The sequence below is a fragment of the Melanotaenia boesemani genome, chromosome 11 (assembly GCF_017639745.1).
Source record: "Melanotaenia boesemani isolate fMelBoe1 chromosome 11, fMelBoe1.pri, whole genome shotgun sequence".
In the NCBI taxonomy this organism is placed as follows: Eukaryota; Metazoa; Chordata; class Actinopteri; order Atheriniformes; family Melanotaeniidae; genus Melanotaenia; species Melanotaenia boesemani.
The window spans coordinates 3,911,585-3,931,148 of record NC_055692.1 but is presented as its reverse complement, the minus strand read 5'-3'; the positions used below and the strand labels follow the sequence as shown (position 1 = coordinate 3,931,148).

The window sequence follows — 19,564 nt, the reverse complement described above, 5'->3', positions numbered from 1 at the left end:
TCTGCTGCTGTCCTCCTCCCCGTCCTCTCATTCCCTGATAGGCATGTGGGGGGGTGGCTGCCTTTTGGGGTCTGTAGCGGATCATTGGCTGCGGTCCCTGTATGGCCCGGTCGTGGGGGACGGCCTCTCCTGGCCCGTCTTGCCTTGGGACCCCTCCCGGGGAGCGGGGGTGCCTAATGCTACTAGAAGCTCAACATCCAGAGGGAAGTTTGCTTCTGGACTTACATCCCCAGACCCCTTTTCTTTCCTGCTTTCTCTGTCTCACACACACACACGTACGTAGGGATTTGGGAGGTCTGCACACCAGGCGGGGTGGAGCAGAGGGGGCCATTCAGTGGTCTTCTCGGTTGCACCCCGTGGTGACTCACTTCTCAGTTTTAATTGCACTTAGACACCAAAACACATGAAACACAACAGACAAACAACACCTGAGGGGGCATGTCATGCGGTGCATGTCAGACTGGCTCCCGGCACATTGCGATCACTGCCCCCTCAATTTTAATTACAAACAACACACACTTCATAAACAGTCTGGAGCAGGGAGGGAGAGGGTAATGGGAACCTCTCACACCCCTATTCCCCCTGGGTGTGGGGCGGGGACCTGGGGTGGCTGCGAGCTAGTGGGCTGCTAGCTCTGTAGGTGCTGGGTCGTGTGTGTGTGTGTGTGTGGGGGGGGGGGGGGGGGGGTTGGGGTCCTTTGAACCACCTGGGGTGTCCTCCCCCACGGGGCATGGTGGAGGATGGGGGAGGGGGTCGATGGCACCCTGGTTCCCGAGGTGTGCGGCTGGAACATCGGGGTGTGTGCTGGCCTACACCGGATAGTTGTGGGGGGGCAGGTTCTCCTGGGCTCCTCCTCTGTAGAGGTGTGGTCGCATTTGCACGATCTTACTCACCACTCCTCATCACTGATCACTCCGTAGTCCTCATGTCTGCATGCTGACACAGTCACTGAGTTGTCCAGTGGGTTTATATACTAAGAGATTATTCTTCTTCTTGTTTTTCCTGAGTTAGTATCTGGTCGCTGTTGTGCTACTTTCATGATATGTCTTGTTGATTTGGTTATTATTCAAAAACTCTTAATGACTAGCAGCTCTGTTTTTTTGTAAAAGTTGTAGGAAATTTTCTGCTGTGTTCATGTACAGGTATAACAGTTTGTCTGGTGTTAATGTGGATTGAAGGGTCGTTTCCTTCTGTCTGTGATGTTTTTGTCTCCTTGCTTCTTTCCCTTTTGCATCTTTTTGCTATTTTCCACCTTTTACTGTCCCCTCCGGTCAGGTCCAGCAAGATTCCATGATTCAAAGTAAATAAATAAATTAGGGATGCACCGATATGAAAATTTTGGCCGATACCGATATCCGATATTAATATTGTTGTTATGGCCGATAACAGATATTTACCGATGTCGATATATATATTTTGTTTTAAAAGGTTTAAGATTATCAAATTCTGTACAAAGTGAAAATAAGGCAAACATTAGGGGTGTTAGCTTCCCACCATTGTTTGTGAGGTTCTGGATGTCAGTTTTTCGGATGACATATCAAATTTGTGGTGCTGAATGAGTTCACACGGCATCCTCCTCGCATTACTTCGACTTTGCAGATATTGCATTTCAAGTACCTTCTTTTTACACCGTGAAAAATTACCATACTGCTGAAATTGCTTTTTGCTTCAGTTACATCCCACAATGTAGTGCTGCATCGCTGTCACATGTCCAAACATGGCTGCATGGCCAAACCTTCCGACACACGTACACAATCAGCAATTATACGAAAATAAATATCGGCTGTTAATATCGGCCTAGTTTTGCTTATCAGACCGATACCGATATGTTAAAAAATGACTAACATCGGCCAATACAGATATTAATGCCAATATATCGTGCATCCCTAAAATAAATAAATGAATCTGATTATCAAGAGGAGCCTTACCCATAGGCCTCCCCTTGGCAGAGCAAATTTGTTCAGCACGATACAGCAACCAGATTATCATTTTGCTTGTTATGATGCTGGACAGGACATGTTAAAAAAAAAAAAGCTTACCACCAGATTAACCAATTTAAATCAAATATTTTCTAACAAAAATAAAAACTTACATTTTTTGTCAAATCTTTTATGCAAGAAGTGACAAAATATATTTAAATAAAAAAAAAAAAAATATTGTGTTTTTTTCTATTAATTGTTCAGTCTTTATTTGAAATGAACAATTGAACCGGTTATTTCATATTGAGCTTGAAACTTGATTGGTAAAAGGGCAGGGTTGTGACAGTTAATGAAAAGATTACTGAGGCGCTCAAGAAGATGGAAGATAAAAAGCCTTTATTAACTCATGGCTAATCTATTAAAAAACACATCCACGCCAACGCATTTCAGCCTAAGGGGCCTTCATCAGGGCGAGTGGCAAAATGTTTGTCTGGTAGCTTAATTCTTGAATATATAGACAATCACCAGCAGCTGCTCTGTGTGGGCAGGTAAATGGTCACATGGTGCCCGTGGCCTGCCAATGACAATCACAGTCAGATTCTTTAAACAACAGGTTAACACAGCATAATATAACAAGATTTAAGAGATATGTATAGAAACATCATATATCAACTAAAAAATAAATAAATATTGTTCATTTCTTCTTCAAGGAACCACAGATTAAACAATTACATTACAGGACCATTACAAAAAAGGAGAAAAATCCAGTTCCCCATTCAAACCTGGGTACTGTGTCGCTTTTAGTGTGTAAATCCAAAATGCCTCTCTTTGTAAGAGTTTTTTAAGTCTGTCTCCACCTCTGATTGGGTTTTCTATATGCTCTATTCCAGATACCTTCAATGAATTACAATTACCATGGTTAGCATCAAGATAGTGAACAGCCATAGGATATTGTAGGTTACCAGTTCTAATTGCATGTTTATGTTCAGCCAACCTTGCTTTTAATTTGCGCTTTGTTCTTCCGATGTAGAAGCAACCACATGGACATTCTAGTCTGTATACTACATATGAAGTATTGCAATTAATAAATGATTTAATGTCAAACTTACGACTGGATGATACGTCTGTAAAGTAGTTAGCATTAATCATGTTGCTACAATGGTTGCAATGTCCACACTTGTGGTTACCTTTAATGGTGGGCATCCAAGTTTTTTGTTTTAAAGGGGCAAGGTGACTTTTAACCAGCTTATCATTTAAGGTCGGGGCTTTTCTGAAACTTATCGTTGGAGAGTCTGGAAGAGCTTCTCTTAGGACACTGTCACTTTTCAATATATCCCAATTTCTTTTAACAATTTGTTTAATTTGATTAGCTTCATTGCTGTATTGGGTTAATACTTGATTAGAGTTCAATTGATCTTTTTGTTTAGGGACCAGCAGCTGTTCTCTAGGGAGACTTTTAGCTTTATTGAAAGCTTTGAGTATAGTTTGTTGTTTATAACCTCTATTTTTAAATCTTTGGCTCATGTCTTGTGCATTGCTTTCAAACTCTTCTTCTGTATCGCATATACGTTTCAGCCTCTGAAACTGACCAAACGGAATATTATCAATTAGCCAAGGAGGATGGAAGCTGTCTGCTCTAAGAATGGTATTGCGATCTGTCGGTTTCCTAAAAATAGAAGTGTGTAAATCACCGTTGATACCTTTAGAGATTTTAAGATCTAGGAAGTTAATTACAGATGAGGAGAAATCTAAGCTGAGCTTTAGATTCTTATTAGTATTGTTCAGATATGAATGGAATTGAAGTAATTCGGCTTCCGAACCAGACCAAAGTAGGATGATATCATCAATATATCTACCCCACCATATAATATTGTTTAGATAGGTATTGAGGTCAGAGTAAATAAATTTTTCTTCCCATGCTCCCATAAACAGGTTAGAATAATTAGGTGCGAAACAAGCACCTATTGCTGTACCTTTTTTTTTGTCTGAAGAATTGATTCTGGAACAAAAACACATTATTATGTAAGGTCCATTCAGCCAGTTGAAGGATGAAAGCTAAGGGGGGCATCTGCTCCGGATGTCTCTTTTCCAAGTAGTGTGATAATGCCTCTAGTCCTTCTTTGTGATCAATATTGGTATAAAGTGCTTCAACATCCATAGTGGCTAGAAGAGAGGGTCCAATGTTCTTTATGTCCTTGATTTTATTTAATACATGAGTGCTGTCCTGAATAAAAGATGGCAGTTCTAAGACAAAGGGCTTATTGAAAGAGTCAACAAATTGAGATGCTGGTTCTGTAATTGATTCGTTACCACTGATGATCGGTCTTCCGGGTGGGTTCTCCAAGTTTTTGTGTACTTTAGGAAGCATGTAGAATGAAGGAAGTCTGGGGCAGTTACAGCCCAAGAAGTCATGTTCTTTTGTGAAATCCATTCTTCATTTTTCGCATGTCCAAGTATTTCCATAAGTTCAGTTTTCATTTGTTCTATTGGGTTGGACGATAAAGATTCATAATACTCACCATTCTTTAACTGTCTCATGGCCTCTGTGATGTATTGGTCTCTGCCCCAAACCACTACAGCTCCACCTTTATCAGCTCTTTTAATAATGATGTTCTCATTGGCTGACAGCCATTTCAACGCATCTGTTTCTTCTTTTGTCAGGTTATATTCCACCTTTCTCTTGGATGCAAAGAGTTGGTCAACTTCATGTCACCTTTTTATAGAAAGTATTTAGGGTGTGATTACAAACATTTGGTGTAAAGGTGGACTTAGGCCTGAATGATGTTCTTATTGTGTCTTGCTGTACATAAGAGCTAAATGCGGCTTGGCTGGGAGTAGTGTGGTACCAAACTTTCAGCTGAAGGTTGCGATGGAACTTCTACAGATCAACTTTTGTTTGGAATTCACTGGCTGAGGTCTTAGGGGCAAAAGTGAGGCCTTTAGAGAGAACAGATATATGGCTAGTTGAAAGAGGAGTATTAGAGATATTGATTACTTGTTCATCTTCTTGGTCTTGCTTCTGCCCCTGGTATGTAGGTTGTAGTGTAGATCTCTTGGATGTCCTGCCTCTGCCTCTTCTGGTCTTGCGCTTTGTTGTCCTTGTAACTTGTTTCTTTTGGACCTGGTGCCTAAAAAAAGTGGAGGAGGAAGTTTCTTCTTTCTCAGAATGGTCTTCATCACTGCTAGGCAGTTGAAAAGAGACTGTTCTTCTCCTTTGTGGGTGAGTTGTCAGATTATGTTTATATTTCCATATATAGACTTTATTTTCTTTGTAATCTGATAGATCTCTCTTGAATTTCCTTAGTTTATCTTGTTTGAGCTCTCTGTGTAGCTTATCTAGATCAGTTTTCAGCTCTGTTTCAAAGAGAGGTTGTTCTTTAACAGTCGTTGTAATTTCTTCCTTTAAGTTGACTATTTTATCCTGAATTTGAGTTTTCTGCTTCTTAGCCTCTTCTATCAGAAGAAGCATAAGATCTAGGGAGCATTTGTTCAATATTGCCTCCCACTTGTCTTTGAACTCTGGATCCTCAGCACCAAAAGATGGGAATTTTTTTATTCTAAGTCCTCTTGGAATCATTTTTTCTCTCCAATAGTCAGATAGTGTTGTCATGTGGAGCTGTAGTTTCAAGTCTTTCTCAGAGTTTTTTCAGTTCAAAAAATAGCCTTTTAGCATCTGTGGTCTGTGCAGAGCTCTGGTCTAACAAGGTGTCTGAGACAATAAAGTTCTCACCTTCTTCTTTGGAGTAGGAGAAGGATCCTGAAGCCATTTTAGGGTGAGAAGCTGATAATTTCCCAATGTTGAAAAACGGAGCAACTCCAGCCAAGGACTATCCCACAAAATCCTTTACTTGTAATGGAAAAAAGAAAAGTGCCTGGAGTGCTGCTTGGGTGTAAAAAATTGTGGTATTCCTCTGGTGCTCTTCAGTTATGGGATCCAGTAGAATTAATGAAAAGATTACTGAGGCACTCAAGAAGATGGAAGATAAAAAGCCTTTATTAACTCATGGCTAATCTATTAAAAAACACATCCACGCCAACGCGTTTCAGCCTAAGGGGCTTTCATCAGGGCGAGTGGCAAAATGTTTGTCTGGTAGCTTAATTCTTGAATATATAGACAATCACCAGCAGCTGCTCTGTGTGGGCAGGTAAATGGTCACATGGTGCCCGTGGCCTGCCAATGACAATCACAGTCAGATTCTTTAAACAACAGGTTAACACAGCATAATATAACAAGATTTAACAGATATGTATATTTGAAAGCAATGCACAAGACATGAGCCAAAGATTTAAAAATAGAGGTTATAAACAACAAACTATACTCAAAGCTTTCAATAAAAGTCTCCCTAGAGAACAGCTGCTGGTCCCTAAACAAAAAGATCAATTGAACTCTAATCAAGTATACTTTGTGACCCAATACAGCAGGGATCCCCAACTCCGGACCTCTTGAGCCAGTGTCCTGCAGGTTTTCACTGCATCCCTGCTGCAACACACCTGGTTCAAATTAAATAGTCAATAGTCAAGGTCTACACCAGCCTCTTAACGACCCATTATTTGAGTCAGGTGTGCTGCAGTATGGAGATATTGAAAACCTGCAAGACACTGGCTCAAGAGGTCCGGAGTTGGTGATCCCTGCAATACAGCAATGAAGCTAATCAAATTAAACAAATTGTTAAAAGAAATTGGGATATATTGAAAAGTGACAGTGTCCTAAGAGAAGCTCTTCCAGACTCTCCAACGATAAGTTTCAGAAAAGCCCCGACCTTAAATGATAAGCTGGTTAAAAGTCACCTTGCCCCTTTAAAACAAAAAACTTGGCTGTCTCCCATTAAAGGTAACCACAAGTGTGGACATTGCAACCATTGTAGCAACATGATTAATGCTAACTACTTTACAGACGTATCATCCAGTCGTAAGTTTGACATTAAATCATTTATTAATTGCAATACTTCATATGTAGTATACAGACTAGAATGTCCATGTGGTTGCTTCTACATCGGAAGAACAAAGCGCAAATTAAAAGCAAGGTTGGCTGAACATAAACATGCAATTAGAACTGGTAACCTACAATATCCTATGGCTGTTCACTATCTTGATGCTCACCATGGTAATTGTAATTCACTGAAGGTATCTGGAATAGAGCATATAGAAAACCCAATCAAAACTCTTACAAAGAGAGGCATTTTGGATTTACACACTAAAAGCGACACAGTACCCAGGTTTGAATGGGGAACTGGATTTTTCTCCTTTTTTGTAATGGTCCTGTAATGTAATTGTTTAATCTGTGGTTCCTTGAAGAAGAAATGAACAATATTTATTTATTTTTTAGTTGATATATGATGTTTCTATACATATCTGTTAAATCTTGTTATATTGTGCTGTGTTAACCTGTTGTTTAAAGAATCTGACTGTTATTGTCATTGGCAGGCCACGGGCACCATGTGACCATTTACCTGCCCACACAGAGCAGCTGCTGGTGATTGTCTATATATTCACGAATTAAGCTACCAGACAAACATTTTGCCACTCGCCCTGATGAAGGCCCCTTAGGCTGAAATGCGTTGGCGTGGATGTGTTTTTTAATAGATTAGCCATGAGTTAAAGGCTTTTTATCTTCCATCTTCTTGAGTGCCTCAGTAATCTTTTCATTAATTCTACTGGATCCCATAACTGAAGAGCACCAGAGGAATACCACAATTTTTTACACCCAAGCAGCACTCCAGGCACTTTTCTTTTTTCCATTACAAGTGAAGGGTTGGGACAGTGTCTATAAATGCCGAATGTGATGTATACATTTTCGTACTTTCTCAGGATCTCTATCAGTTGTTCATAAATGAGTGTAATAAGGAGACTAATTATCCCCCACAGTTAAAACATAAATAAATAAATAAATAAAAAATCCTGGGGAAAAACCAGCAGTGTTTGGTTAACATACTGGAAACCTATTCAACCTGTCATTTCATGCTATTGTGGAGTTGAATAACATACCTTTTGTGAAGTAATTTTGCTACATATGCTTATCACTCATATATATTAAGATAATAATCACATGTATATTCAGTTTTCTTCTTTCTTTATTCATGTATTATTGTTAATCCATTCACTATTACATTTTTTCATATTGTGTGTTCTCATTTTACAGAATATTGATGTTACTCTTTTTCTGCTGGGTTACTGTTCATGCTTGTGCGAGGTCAGAGATGGGTCAGCCTGACCACTGTCATACCAGACTTTGGATATGGCAAAGATAAGGCTGGTACTTCGAAGACGCCCATCTGCTAGATAGCAATAATTGTTTATCATGCCAGCCCGTTTTTGGTACTTGGGTGTGTGATTCTCCTCTGAGAACTGGTAAGGGAGAGGGGAGCCATCCAGTCTCCTTTCTCTGACTTTATCAGTTTTGAGACTGACCTTCAGGTGGGGGCTGGGGTCTAAACAGCCTCGCATAGTTGTGTCTCCACCAGAACCAGTCTGTCTTAGGGTCTGAGGAGAGACCAGATAAAGGTCATCTTACCCTGGTAGTGAACTTTTAACAGAGCATGTATATGAACAATGTAAAAAGTGTAATATAGTAACAAACAGTGTAAATACAATTTATAAATGAATATAGTAAAGTAAGTAATTATAGTTGTGATTATAATACAGAGAGCATAATAAGTAAAATTTCTTCCACATACTCATTTCAGATGCCTGGTAATTTTTCTACAACACTTTCCAGATTAAATGTGTGTTTTTGGGCTTGGATTTTATGAAATAAATTTCTAAATAAATGCGACTTATAGTCCAGTGTGACTTATTGTCCGGAAAATACAGTGGGCATTTAAGGTTTAAGCAGTACAGAGTGAGACCAAAAATTTCCTAGAGAATCAGTGAGAATCAAAGAGTGAGAAAAACTTGTTCAAGTCTGTCTTGAATGAGTCTGGATTAAATAAAGTTGAGCTGAATTTCTGGAACATGTTAAGACCCAATTAGGGGATGGTTCTAGTTTGAATCAGACTTGTTTTTATGAAATAACTTCCCTAAAGTTGTTCTAACCAGCACATAAAAATGCCACATAAAAAATTCACAACAAACCTCACAGGGAAATTGTCTATTGTGTGTGGATTCTCATGTGTGGGGTTAAGCTTCTCTTGTCACTTAATCTATGTCCACATTCATCACATCTGAATGGTTTGTCTCCTCTGTGGATTCTCATGTGTTCGGTTAAGCTTGTCTTTCGACTAAATCTTTGTCCACATTCATCACAGCTAAATGGTTTGTCTCCTGTGTGGATTCTCATGTGTTCGGTTAAGTGTGTGTTTCGACTAAATCTTTGTCCACATTCATCACAGCTGAATGGTTTGTCTCCTGTGTGGATTCTCATGTGTTCGGTTAAGTGTCTCTTTCGACTAAATCTATGACCACATTCATCACAGTTGAATGGTTTGTCTCCTGTGTGGATTCTCATGTGAAAGTTTAAGCTTGTCTTTTGACTAAATCTGTGTCCACATTCATCACAGTTAAATGGTTTATCTCCTGTGTGGATTCTCATGTGTTGAGTTAAGTGTGTCTTTTGACTAAATCTATGTCCACATTCATTACAGCTAAATGGTTTGTCTCCTCTGTGGATTCTCATGTGTTGGGTTAAGTTTTTCTTCTGTCTAAATCTATGTCCACATTTATCACAGCTAAATGGTTTGTCTCCTGTGTGGATTCTCATGTGTCGGTTTAAGTGTGTCTTTCGACTAAATCTATGTCCACATTCATCACAGCAGAATGGTTTGTCTCCTGTGTGGATTCTCATGTGTATGTTTAAGCTTGTCTTTCGACTAAATCTTTGTCCACATTCATCACAGCTAAATGGTTTGTCTCCTCTGTGGATTCTCATGTGTTGGGTTAAGCTTGTCTTTTGACTAAATCTTTGTCCACATTCATCACAGCTGAATGGTTTGTCTCCTGTATGGGTTCTCATGTGTTGGGTTAAGCTTGTCTTTTGACTAAATCTTTGTCCACATTCATCACAACTGAATGGTTTATCTCCTGTGTGGATTCTCATGTGTCGGGTTAAGCTTGTCTTTTGACTAAATCTTTGTCCACATTCATCACAGCTGAATGGTTTGTCTCCTGTGTGGATTTTCATGTGTATACTGAGATGTTTTTTATGACTAAATATTTTTCCACAAACATCACATTGAACTGTTTTTTTCTTTGTGTGGTCTCTTTCCTGGATATTTACATTGTGTGTTGATCTAAAACGTTTCTTTCTGTTCCAACACTTCAAAGACCTTTTTGTTAAGTGTCTCTGGAGAGATCGTTGGTCTTGAAACTCTTCACCACATTCAGAGCAGCTCAGTGATTTTTTGGCCGTGTTAGACTCCACATCGTTGTTTACACCTGATCCATGTGCCTTGTGGTCATTCCAGCTTTTATCATCGTCTTCCATTTCAGGTCCAAAATGTGACAAATGTATCTCAGAAGAGCCTGAAGCCTTTCTGTCACTGTTTGGTTGTAAGTAAATGTTTGAGTCTGAATTACTGGTTATTTCTGGTCCTCCAAAGTCTTCTCCATCAGTTTCTGATTTAATCAGTTTAGCTGGGTTGCTGGTTGGAGTCTCTACCTCTGTGTTGCCTTCAGCTTTGGTTTGATGGAGATGGGCTGAATATGACCAAGGCTGAAATTCTTTATCATCATCTTCACTCTTCAGAGGAGCCATCATCATTGGTAAACTGGTAACACTCTCCACCATCCCATCATCAACTACTCTCCATCCTGTTTGGGCCATAGTTCCTCTGGTTCCTCTTTTAGGAGATGGGACTCTAGGTCCAGACTCCATTTACAACAAACCCCTTTGTAATCACCAACAGCTGCTGCACATCTGCAGGGAATACTGAAATGAATAAAAAGAAAAAATGGAATTTTAAGACCATGCTGCGGAAAAATGTCCACCTCATCCCTTCAGAGATTCTTCAAAGTCACACCTTTAAAATGTCGGCATGAACAATACCTCAAACAACAAGAAGAGCAGTGTTGTATAAAATATTAAGAGAAGACAGTGTAAAGAAGAAAAGCTTATTACCACCTCAACTTTATCTGTTGATCAACAAACACAGTGCAGCAACAAACAAGTGGTCAGGGTTACCAACGAATTCATGTCAGTCTTTTTTATTGGCTTTGTGATTTGTGATGGACATCGATGGATACCCTCAGTTTCATTCCTTCTCTGGGGTGATTTGAACTGCAACCAAGCTTCCGGTCTCATACAACAGCTTAGCTCAGCCTACTGCACTGTGTCAGATTGACATGCCAGAAATCATTCTGTATAATTTAGACATCTGAGCCAACTTCCCATTCATAACAAAGTATTTACTTCTCTACTTAGTCTTGAGAAATTGATTCCAGTTGTGTACTTAACTTTGCAGGCCTTCTTCAGCTACTTCTTTAGCAGCTTCACTGGACTGCTGTTAACATATTTTACGTATGATGGATCAATGTAATAATACCAGGCCACTACAAACCTTCAACCAAACCTTCAACTTTCCTACTGACGGCAATGGAAGCAGAAGAATTAGAAATTCATCAATCCTTTTTTTGGGCAGATTCCGAAACCAAATTAGTTTATGTGAACATTATTGTGATTATCATCATTATCGCTGTTGTTATTGTATATTTCATTAGGCTTTAGCAAACCCCACATCACTTCGAAATAACAGAGCAACAGATAAAGTTAAAAGTTTTTTTTTTAATTATTTAAAAGAAAAAAAAACTCACTTCCAAAGTAAATGTGTGTGTCGCGGTTTTTTTTCCCGACCTCTGTGGCATGTCAATCCACACCGGGGGCGTGTTAGACACGGATCACACTGACCAATTAAAGACAGTGTTTTTGTAATTGTTACGGCTGTCAGTTTCCCCGTCAGGGAAACTGATTGCCCGATTGCCTGCAGCCGGACTGGAATGTGATTGGTCCCAGGTACCGACTGGGATCCGCCCCCCCTGTGTCCGGATTGGTCCAGATGTCTCCTGCTTCCGGACTGCTTCTCCAATCCAGGGGGAGGAGCTCCTACAAGAAGGCCCCAGTCACACTTATCGGGGCGACTGTGGACAGTGGGACACAGTTTGCCAGCCTGGGAGAGATTTCTGACTTGTGTGGTGATCGAGGACTTTCTGCTTGGACTTTTTGTGTAGATACCAATTAGGGGTTTAACTATAGGAATTTGTGTTGATTTACCTCCCTTGTTTGAGATGAAGTGACAGTTTGGTTAAGAGGAATAATTTTGGTTTTGGTTTTGTTTGTGATTCCGCCTTTGAGCGTGATACCCGTTTTTGGGACATTTTTAGTTTGTGTTTTGGATAACTGTCTTTGGAACACCTTTTGTGTCTCCGGTTTTCTTTTGATACTTATCCTTTAACCCTTTTTGGGAACATCTTTTGTTGGTTTAGTTTGGTTTATTTCTTGTAGTCGGCACCGGGTTATGTTTATTTGTTTGAGAACCTGGCTTTAGTTTTGTTTATTTCAAATAAACTGTGTTGTACTTTTAAATCCTGTGTCCGACTCCCTGTGTTCCGTCCTTTGAAGCCCTAGACAATTGGGGACGTAACATAGTGGGGGCTCGTCCGGGAGTTTTTTTTTGTTCTTTTGGTAGTTGTTAAGTGTTAAGATTGTAAATTATCGCTTGTCTGCAGCGGTGCAGTGTGACGCCTGCAGTGCAAGAGTGTCACGTCATCTCAAACACGGTAGGTGGGGTAAAACTCAAGTTGCTGGCATCGTACAGTGTTTGTAAGTACAATGGCTTTGAGGAAGGCACCCTTTGATCTGGACAGGTTTATCCAGGAACCATCTCTGGATCAGATTGATGCCTGCCGCAAGGATGATTTAGCCGTCATAGCGGATCACTATGACATCCCGTGGCTGAAACAGAGCAGGAAAAAGGATCTGAGAGCAGTGGTGGTGGCAGGTCTAGTGGATCGGCGTGTGCTTGGTGTGTCAGAGGTTGCTGATGATACAGCTGAACCTCCTGTTGTTGCTGGGACCGTCTGGTGGTGTGGGTTCAGGAGACGCTGAGCAGAAAGTTCAGCTCGGTCTGGATGACCGGAGGTGAGGATTCAGAGGAAGGTGACCGGCCCGCGACGCCTGTTACGCTTCCACGGTTTGATCCCCTCCTGACTGACAGCAGTTCTGGCACTTCACCGGCGAATGTCCGGCTGAAGCTAAGGTTAGCCAGATTGCAGATGGAAGCGCACGAGAAGGCGCAACAGAGACAGTTCCAACTTGAAAATCAGGAAGTTGGAAATAGAAGCCGACAAAGCGGTTCGCTTGCGGCAACTCGAACTGAGTGCCCATGCCAGCGCCACTTCACCAAGCCCCTCTGTTGCTCCGTCAGGATCACAGAATCCCACTGCTTTACCCTTCGATATTACCAGATCCATTCCTTTGTTCCGGTCTTCGTGGAGTCAGATGTTGACAGCTATTTTCCGGCGTTTTGAACGCCATTGCGCATGCGTTAGGTTGGCCTAAGCAATGTTGGCCGCTTCTCGTACAATGCCGGTTGACTGGAAAGGCCCAAGAGGTTGTAGCAGCGCTCCCTCTTGCGGATAGCCAGGACTATGACATCGTCAAGTCCGCGGTATTGAAGCGTACGCGCTGGTACCGGAAGCCTACAGACAGAAGTTCCGCTCGTACAAGAAAGAAATCTCCCAGACTTATATGGAATATGCTCGTGAGAAAACCATATTGTTTGATAGATGGTGTGCATCTTGTGATGTGAGAACTTTTGAAGAACTCCGAGAGTTGATTTTGGTGGAAGAATTCAAAAATCGAATAACTGAAGGATTGGTTGTTCATTTAAATGAGCACCGCGTTGACACCTTGTCAACTGCAGCCACTTTGGCTGAGGAATATGAGCTAGCACATAAAGTGGTATTTCAGACTTCAACAAACCGGCTTTCAGGAAAACTACGGAAATAGTCAGGACTAGGAAACCTGATGAACGTGTATGCTTCTTTTGTCACAGACCTGGCCATTAACTGCCAGAAGCTTAAAATGAAGGAACAAAGAGCCCCTTCATCAAAAGAAGTGGGATTCGTAAAGCTTGCAAAAACAAAGGCATGCGATGACCAAGATCGCATAGACCCTGTTTTAAGCCTTTTGTGATGACGGGTACGATTTCTCTAACTGGCCAAACAGGTGATGAGAAAACGGTACAAGTGCTACGAGACACGGGTGCGTCCCAGACTCTCATACTCGCAAGCGTCCTGCCATTCTCTGCAACCTCATCAGCAGGTTATGACGTCATGTTGCGAGGAGTTGATATGGGATACGTTCCCCGTGCTGTACATAATGTACATTTAAGGACCTCACTAATCAGCGGTGTGTACCCGATGGCAATTGTGAAGAACTTCCCGTAACTAATGTCACTATCCTTTTAGGAAACGACATTGCTGGAGGACGAGTGATTCCAGCACTCGAGGTCCTTCCTGTTCCGAGGAGGAGTGACAATCTGTTGGATGATGTTTCAATTGGAGTGGTAACTCGGTCACAAAAGAAGGCCCACAAGCGTGAGAAAACCAATACGAATAATGAAAGTGATATTACATTATCTGACAGTTTTCCTTGTTTCATCTTTTATAGATGGGGAACCAGCTGATCTAGGGGAAAAGACGGGGATCTCCGACATAAAAGCTCGGCGATCCTTGGTCTCCCCTGCTGTTCCGCTGCTTCCGGTTACGCATGACCAGCTGATTGCTGCGCAGAGGGAGGATCCCTCTCTAAGCCAGTACTACAACAGGTAGTAGGTGCTGGGCGGGGGGAGGCCTCAGGTAAACTCCTTCCATTTACACAATGGGGTGTTAATGAGACGATGGTGTCCGGTTGTAATTCCTAACTCGGATTGGAATGTTGAGACCCAAATCGTCGTTCCCATCAGTACCGGCAAAATGTATTACAACTAGCTCATGATGATGTGTGGGCAGGACACATGGGTATTAACCGAACATATCAAGGAATATTGAAGCATTTCTTTTGGCCGGGAATGAAAGCTGATGTCGTAAAGTTTGTGAACAGTTGTCATCTTTGTCAGATGACTGGTAAGCCAAATCAGCAGATTCCACGAGCACCATTACATCCAATTCCCGCGATCGGTGACCTTTCGAAAAATTAATAATCGACTGTGTAGGGCCTTTACCTCGGACACGCTCAGGTAATGTGTTCATGTTAACATTGATGTGTGCAGTCACTCGTTACGCTGAGGCCATCCCTTTACGCCGCATCACAGCAAAAGCGATTACCAAAGTGTTGATAAAGTTCTTCTCATCCTTTGGTCTTCCTCGAGTGATCCAAACAGATCAGGGAACTAACTTTAAGTCGAAGTTATTCTCCCAAGGTGTTACGTGAATTAAATAATCCAACACATTACATCAAGTGCCTATCACCCAGAGAGCCAAGGTGCCCTGGAACGGTGGCACCAGACCGTAAAAGCCCTATTGAGAAAATATTTGCTACAGCGATGAGAAACAGTGGGATGAGGGTGCTCCCATTTGCTCTGTTTTGCTGTTCGTCAAGCTCCCCAAGAGTCTTTAGGGTTCAGTTCCGCTGAACTAGTGTTCGGACATAGACTTCGTGGTCCGCTTAAGTTGTTAAAAGAGGAAATGTTAAATGTGCATGCGTCCCCCAAAAAGAACGTGTTAGATTTCGTGTCTAGTTTTCGTGAGAGGTTATTATGTGCACGTAAATTCGCTGCTGATAACCTAGAGAAGTCACAGCAGAAGATGAAACGTCGGTTTGACAAAACTGCCAATAGACAGGACATTCCAAGAAGGAGATAAGGTTCTAGCTTTACTTCCGGTTTCGAGTACCGCACTAGCAGCTCGCTTCTCGGGCCCGTACACCGTCCAGGCTCGACTGAGCGACACCGATTACGTGATTGCAACCCCCGAACGTCAACGCAAAACTCGCGTATGCCACATCAACATGTTGAAGGCGTATGTAACGCGGCAACCTGAACAAGAACCCATTGCGTGTAACCCCGTTGCTTTAATAGTGACAGGTCCCGATACGACAGGAACTGATCTTCCCTCACGTGTAGACACTTTACTAACCCCACGTCTGCCCAACTCTCTGATGCTGGAAAAGTTACCGTCAACACCTGCAGCATTTGACGGAAGAGCAAAAACAAGACGTGGCTATCCGTGGTCTCTGACCATCTATGTCTGTTTAATAAATGTTGCCCACCCAGACCAGCGCAACTGCAAGCACGATATTGACGGTCAGGGATACCACCCCGATAAAACAACATCCATATCGAACTAACCCAGTGAAGAGGACATTAATGAAAGCGAAACTGACTATTTGCTTTGTCATGGTCTAGCCACCCATAGTTCTAGTGCATGGAGTTCGCCCTGTCTAATAGAGATAAAACCAGATGGATCACCCAGATTCATCACTGACTATAGAAAAGTGAACGCAGTTACGGTCCCCCGATGCGTATCCGCTGCCCCGCATAGACGATTGTGTAGACGCTGTTGGGTCCGCGAAGTTCGTAACCAAATTAGATTTATTGAAGGGATATTGGCAAGTACCCCTCACGGAGAGAGCGTCGGAAATCTCAGCTTTCGTTACACCTGACCATTTCCTTCAATATTCCGTGATGGCGTTTGGGATGTGCAATGCCCCTGCCACATTCCAACGGTTGGTAGATACATTATTCAGAGACGTTCCCAACTGCAGCGCATACTTAGACGACGTGGTAATACACACGGACACATGGGAGCAGCACATGTCTGTGGTAAGAGAAGTATTCTCTAGACTAGCCTCTGCCACGCTAACGTTAAACTTAGCAAAATGTGAATTTGGCAAGGCAACTGTCACATATTTAGGGCGTGAAGTGGGACAAGGCGTGGTACGCCCAATTTCAGCGAAAGTGACGGCTATGAGTGAGTATCCTGTTCCCCAAAATAGAAAAGCATTGCGCCGATTTCTTGGTCTTACGGGATATTATAGATCCTTTTGCCGGAACTACGCAACTGTAGTTGACCCGTTGACTTCGCTGATGAGTCCAAAGAAAGAGTTTAAGTGGACCTCCGGAATGCCAACATGCTTTTGAAAGCGTAAAAGCCTTATTGGTTCTATGCTCCGGTGTTAAGCGCGCCAGATGTTGGCCGGCCGTTCAAACTAGAGGTGGACGCCAGTGCTGTGGGTGCGGGCGCCGTGCTTCCTGCAAACTGGTCAAGATGGGATTGATCACCCCCGTCTGTTACTTCTCTAGGAAGTTCAACCGGCACCAATTACATTACTTCACATTGAGAAGGAGACGCTGTCCCTGATACTGGCTTTGCGGCACTTGGAGGTGTATCTGGGATCCTCTCCTGCCGCCAATCCGGGTCTTCACTGACCACAATCCGCTGACGTTTCTATCCCGCATGTTATAACCATAATCAAAGATTAATGCGATGGGCTTTGATTGTACAGGAGTTTCCACTCGAAGTGGAACATAAGAAGGGAACAGACATGTTTTTGCTGACGCTCTATCCCGAGCGCATGAGTGAAATATGTATGGATTGACATGTACACTAACCCTTTTGTTTGTGGGGAAATTTTTTGTCTACTTGCTCGGAGGACCAGTTTAAGGGGGGAGTGTTACGGCTGTCAGTTTCCCCGTCAGGGAAACTGATTGCCCGATTGCCTGCAGCCGGACTGGAATGTGATTGGTCCCAGGTACCGACTGGGATCCGCCCCCCTGTGTCCGGATTGGTCCAGATGTCTCCTGCTTCCGGACTGCTTCTCCAATCCAGGGGGAGGAGCTCCTACAAGAAGGCCCCAGTCACACTTATCGGGGCGACTGTGGACAGTGGGACACAGTTTGCCAGCCTGGGAGAGATTTCTGACTTGTGTGGTGATCGAGGACTTTCTGCTTGGACTTTTTGTGTAGATACCAATTAGGGGTTTAACTATAGGAATTTGTGTTGATTTACCTCCCTTGTTTGAGATGAAGTGACAGTTTGGTTAAGAGGAATAATTTTGGTTTTGGTTTTGTTTGTGATTCCGCCTTTGAGCGTGATACCCGTTTTTGGGACATTTTTAGTTTGTGTTTTGGATAACTGTCTTTGGAACACCTTTTGTGTCTCCGGTTTTCTTTTGATACTTATCCTTTAACCCTTTTTGGGACATCTTTTGTTGGTTTAGTTTGGTTTATTTCTTGTAGTCGGCACCGGGTTATGTTTATTTGTTTGAGAACCTGGCTTTAGTTTTGTTTATTTCAAATAAACTGTGTTGTACTTTTAAATCCTGTGTCCGACTCCCTGTGTTCCGTCCTTTGAAGCCCTAGACAATTGGGGACGTAACATAGTGGGGGCTCGTCCGGGAGTTTTTTTTTGTTCTTTTGGTAGTTGTTAAGTGTTAAGATTGTAAATTATCGCTTGTCTGCAGCGGTGCAGTGTGACGCCTGCAGTGCAAGAGTGTCACGTCATCTCAAACACGGTAGGTGGGGTAAAACTCAAGTTGCTGGCATCGTACAGTGTTTGTAAGTACAATGGCTTTGAGGAAGGCACCCTTTGATCTGGACAGGTTTATCCAGGAACCATCTCTGGATCAGATTGATGCCTGCCGCAAGGATGATTTAGCCGTCATAGCGGATCACTATGACATCCCGTGGCTGAAACAGAGCAGGAAAAAGGATCTGAGAGCAGTGGTGGTGGCAGGTCTAGTGGATCGGCGTGTGCTTGGTGTGTCAGAGGTTGCTGATGATACAGCTGAACCTCCTGTTGTTGCTGGACCGTCTGGTGGTGTGGGTTCAGGAGACGCTGAGCAGAAAGTTCAGCTCGGTCTGGATGACCGGAGTGAGGATTCAGAGGAAGGTGACCGGCCCGCGACGCCTGTTACGCTTCCACGGTTTGATCCCCTCCTGACTGACAGCAGTTCTGGCACTTCACCGGCGAATGTCCGGCTGAAGCTAAGGTTAGCCAGATTGCAGATGGAAGCGCACGAGAAGGCGCAACAGAGACAGTTCCAACTTGAAATCAGGAAGTTGGAAATAGAAGCCGACAAAGCGGTTCGCTTGCGGCAACTCGAACTGAGTGCCCATGCCAGCGCCACTTCACCAAGCCCCTCTGTTGCTCCGTCAGGATCACAGAATCCCACTGCTTTACCCTTCGATATTACCAGATCCATTTCCTTTGTTCCGGTCTTCGTGGAGTCAGATGTTGACAGCTATTTTCCGGCGTTTGAACGCATTGCGCATGCGTTAGGTTGGCCTAAGCAATGTTGGCCGCTTCTCGTACAATGCCGGTTGACTGGAAAGGCCCAAGAGGTTGTAGCAGCGCTCCCTCTTGCGGATAGCCAGGACTATGACATCGTCAAGTCCGCGGTATTGAAAGCGTACGCGCTGGTACCGGAAGCCTACAGACAGAAGTTCCGCTCGTACAAGAAAGAAATCTCCCAGACTTATATGGAATATGCTCGTGAGAAAACCATATTGTTTGATAGATGGTGTGCATCTTGTGATGTGAGAACTTTTGAAGAACTCCGAGAGTTGATTTTGGTGGAAGAATTCAAAAATCGAATAACTGAAGGATTGGTTGTTCATTTAAATGAGCACCGCGTTGACACCTTGTCAACTGCAGCCACTTTGGCTGAGGAATATGAGCTAGCACATAAAGTGGTATTTCAGACTTCAAACAAA

At 42.8% G+C, this 19,564-nt stretch overlaps 1 protein-coding gene across 6 annotated transcripts in view; it reads right to left on the bottom strand.

Annotated features, from left to right (window-relative positions):
* The window catches only part of LOC121648314 (gastrula zinc finger protein XlCGF57.1-like), a 151,818-nt gene that overhangs the window by 91,312 nt on the left and 40,942 nt on the right, over positions 1–19,564 (bottom strand). The window contains exons 3-4 of one of the 6 annotated variants that reach the window (XM_041998328.1): positions 10,755–10,782; positions 8,570–10,714 (exon numbers count right to left, since the gene is read on the bottom strand). The exons of the other annotated variants lie outside the window; for them this stretch is intronic. Of the exons in view, the coding sequence (XP_041854262.1) occupies positions 9,007–10,714; positions 10,755–10,782 (1,736 nt within the window). The 3' untranslated portion in view covers positions 8,570–9,006. Of the gene's footprint in view, positions 1–8,569; positions 10,715–10,754; positions 10,783–19,564 lie in introns of those variants that run through there. 6 annotated transcript variants of the gene reach the window in all.